Source organism: Syzygium oleosum, unplaced genomic scaffold, assembly GCF_021117445.2.
Source record: "Syzygium oleosum isolate NSW1041296 unplaced genomic scaffold, Sole_v2.1 Sole_v2.13, whole genome shotgun sequence".
Classification (NCBI taxonomy): Eukaryota; Viridiplantae; Streptophyta; class Magnoliopsida; order Myrtales; family Myrtaceae; genus Syzygium; species Syzygium oleosum.
Genome location: NW_026607497.1, coordinates 9868820 through 9872842, shown reverse-complemented (window position 1 = coordinate 9872842; position 4023 = coordinate 9868820). Strand labels below are relative to the sequence as shown.

General features: G+C 41.4%; 1 protein-coding gene across 1 annotated transcript; it reads right to left on the bottom strand.

Annotated features, from left to right (window-relative positions):
- Nucleotides 1-290: 290 nt before the first annotated feature.
- Nucleotides 291-3802, bottom strand: LOC115692994 (disease resistance protein RPV1-like). Its single transcript, XM_030619981.2, has 3 exons — nt 3188-3802; nt 1514-3020; nt 291-1426 (listed from the first exon to the last, which is right to left on the bottom strand). Exons 1-3 carry the CDS (start codon nt 3679-3681, stop codon nt 581-583), a joined length of 2847 nt encoding a protein of 948 aa, XP_030475841.2. The 5' UTR covers nt 3682-3802; the 3' UTR covers nt 291-580.
- Between the last annotated feature and the right edge of the window lie 221 nt (nt 3803-4023).

Here is a 4023-nt window from a genome sequence, read left to right as displayed (position 1 = left end):
ACAAAAATTATTCACGTTAGCGTGTCCGTGCCATGTAGGATGGCCTCCACATTAGAAATTTCCAACTAAATGAGATTTTCCTTATCGAGGGAAAATATTTTCTAGTTTATTTTCAGATCTCGACCAACCACAGGAAATATTGTCATTTTTCTGGAAAATGACTTTCTGAAAATATTTTCCAGAAATGTCACATTTTCCGCGAAACAAACGGAACCTTAAAACCCATCCCGACAATCTTGAAGTTGTCTAGTAGACCAATCAAATAAATTGAGAGATACTTTCACCGAGTCAAATCCAAACTAACATGTACGCGCGCAGGAAATTGACATACATACAAGACAATAAAAAGTGCGAGTTTGATGGCCAAAAAGAAAGAAAGAAAGAAGAATGTAAACTGACAATTCAGAATAGAAGCGAAACTCCGTATTCAATTATGCCTCTAATGGCCCTTACTGCAGGACGATCGGTTGACATGCTTGATCAGTTAGAAATTTGACATGACCGCTGACTTTCTCGCTCATGGTCCGCGACGTCTGTCAAGCTATAGCTGTGTCTTAGTCTAACATCTGTTAAACCAATGCTATTCTCCTTTAGTAGTTTTAATTTTCGAGATGGGAACACCGGCATCCAGTCGGAGGTTTTGGAGATTAGAGCATTGAAAATCTATCACAATCAGCTGAGAAATATCCGTCTTTTCCAAAAGTAAGACCCGTAAAGACGATAATCCCGTGATTTCGCATTTCCCTTCCAAACTTCTACAGCCCGAGAAATCTATCTCTTCTAACCTCTCTAGATCCTTAATGCCTCCAGGAAATTCTCTTATAAAAGTGCGAGCCATCCTTAGTACTTTCAAGTTTCTCAAATCCTGGACAGATAGAGGTAGTTCTTTGACTAACGTGTCTGAAAGATCCATGACTTGCAGCTCTTTGAGGTTTCCGATGGAACCTGGCAGTTTCCACAAGTTCCTACAGTTACTCAGAGATAGCTTCTGAAGATTCTCCAGCAAGCCAATAGAATCAGGGAGCTCACTGAGTTTAGTGTCGTCCAAAGCTAGGCACAAAAGAGATTTCAAGTTACCAATGGAATCGGGTAGAGACAAGGATTTACAGTCACAAGCACTCAGAATTTCAAGCTTCCCATACGAACCCTCGGGGAAATCAATGGCTCTAATGGAAGTTCCATCGATGTAAAGCTCTTTCAGATCTTCCAAGTAACCTATATCTTCTGGCAACTCTTGCACGCGGCTGCAGAACTTGATATTCAGAGAAACTAAGTTCCTTAGATTTCTAATGGATCTGCCAACAACCGGCAATGGAGAACAATGTTCCAGGTTTAGTCTCTCTAAACTTACAGGTGCATTGGAAACTGGAGATTCGGCTAGCCAACTACAATGTTTTAGGATCAAAACTTTCAAGTTTTCCGCCTTCTGCAAAACAAGAGAATATAAAAGCCCTGTTTACTTCAAGGTCCTGTCAAACATGTAGCAAAAAAATACACATGTATGCCATCATACCTTCATAATTTGTCTCCAGCACTGCCAAGTTGTGGAGTTACTCCACGACAGATCAAGAACGACCAAGTCTGACAGATCTAAAGCAAGTAGACTGGAGATATTGTGACACCATTGCCATTCAAGCCACTTTAATCGTGGAAGGAAAAGATTCTCTCTGGAGTTCTTTGCACTCTGATTATTTCCTTTAATAATAACGTGGCTCATTTTTAGATACCTAAGATTTGAGAATTTACGGAAAAATCTAGGTTTAGCGAATGAATGGGGGTTGTCGAATGTGGCACTGAGGGCTTCAACCGTAGCGACCTGCCAATCGTGGACTTCCTTGTCTTCAAAATTTACCTTCATTTCATTCAATACTAGTTCAATATCCTCCTGATTCCATAGCCTGCTCCACTTGAAAGGTTCACTTGGATTTTTTTCCTTGACAATCTCCCTCCCAAAGACTTTTAGCTGATTATGCATCCACAATTCATTATTTTCTCTGGTTTTTACCAAAGACATGCTACGAAGCTCGTCGATTCCTCTATAAGGATCATATTTGCAAGCTTCCCACATGTAAATGGGTATTGTCTTGTCCTTTTCCACGAAAAAACAAGCTATATCGAGAAATATCTCTCGGGCATATCTATCTAAATCTTCATATCTTCTCTTCAGAATTCGTTTTACTTCCTCATTGTAAGGCTCTCGGTTCAATCTACCCAATGCCTCCTTCCAAAACTCTATGATCTTTCCATGTAAAAATGAACCAACAATCTCAATAACAAAAGGGATTCCTCCAGCAGCCAAACTAATGTCCCACGCCAAAGAGGAGAATTCCTCTTGAAGAGGTTTTCCTCTAAAAGCATATTTACAGAATAGTTGAAAAGCATGATCATTATTCATTTCCTTTAGCTCGTATTTTTCAACGAGGATGTCATCACAACCGTTAACAATACTGCTGCTTCTGGAGGTCACATGCACCTGACTATACTTGTCGACAAGATTGTTTCTCGTAGAGATCACGATGATCCTGCTTCCTGGACCGAACCAACTTAGATCTCCGGCTAGTGAATTGATTTGTTCAAAATCACTAACATCATCAAGGATAATGAGAACTTGCAGATCTCTAAATTTGTACTTGATAAATTCGGTACCTTGAGTAGAAGATCTGAGTGTACATCTTTTCTTTTGGAGGGCACTAACTAAATCTTCTTGGAGAGACGGGAGTCTCTTTTGCTCAACCTCTTTAAGGAAGCTCTTACCTTCGAAGAGATGATGGATTTTGTTGTAGACAACCGTGGCAAGAGTCGACTTACCAATTCCTGGAAGGCCCGATATCTCAACCACACGTTTTCCCGTCAGCGTTTGCTCTTCAATTACTTCTCCATTTTCATAGCGAACATCCAGTTTTTTCATCACCTCTTGCACAGGTTGATCCATTCCCACTAAATGTACTGTCGCATCTAAGTCATCCTTCCTCAACAGCCGGCCGACCGTGGAAACAACCTCGTTTATAAGTTCATGCTCCCTGCCAAAGGGAAAGGAAAGGAAAAGTAAGATGGGAAAAGGAACAGCTGGTCGGATAATACCCTCAGGCAAAAGAAAAGATGCATTGACTTTTTCCTTTCTTTAATTTCATACTAGATCACTACTGTTGGAAAAGTAGAAAAAGCTTCGAAATCGATTTTGACATACCCGTAATTAAATTTCTCCAATTCCCATCCTCGCATTCCTGAAACAGTGTGCAGTGCCTTCTTCCAGTTGTCTATAGTCGCTGACATCTCCCCCAGGGCCGCATGGGTGCAAAAGGACTGCTGATAACTCTCCTCCTGTTTGCCGACTACTGAAGGGCTGACGTCGTAGAAAATGGGCATGATTATCCTGTTGCGCTCCACCATTTCCGCCACCTCCTTCAGACAACTCTTGCTGGAAGCGAAATCTTTGGAGAAGATGGGAATGCATATCTCCGAGTGCCTGATCACTCGTAAGATCTTAAGCATGATCTCTTCTCCGATCTCGATCCCATCGCGATCGATAAATGCATTGATCCCTGAATCAGCGAGGCCTTTGTAGAGAAATTCAACGAAGTCCCCCCGAAGTTCTCCTCTGAAACTGAGAAAGACTTCAAAGCGGCAGACATTGGGCCATCTAGCAGATGGAAGCGACGAGTGCTCATTGCAGATATCCATGAGCGAGAAAAGCTCAAAGAAAAGTTTTGAAGACCAGGTCTTTCGTCGGACGGGGGACCACTGGGAGATCGCTCGAGGAAGAGAACAAGCTCACAGACCTAACCCGGTCTAAGAAGCTTAAGCCATGAAATCTTGACTTGGCTTAGGAAATTCCAATGTTCCCCCTTAGTCTCGCCGTCCAATTTTTAATGCCCATTATTCATGGCAAAAGTTAATCATATCTTGTAAGCATATACCAAACATGAGAAACATTCCATTTATGTTAACATATTTCGTGCGGAGTAAGATCGCTCGTTCATAATATCTCCTTTTCATGAATTGTGATATCACGAAATATTATCG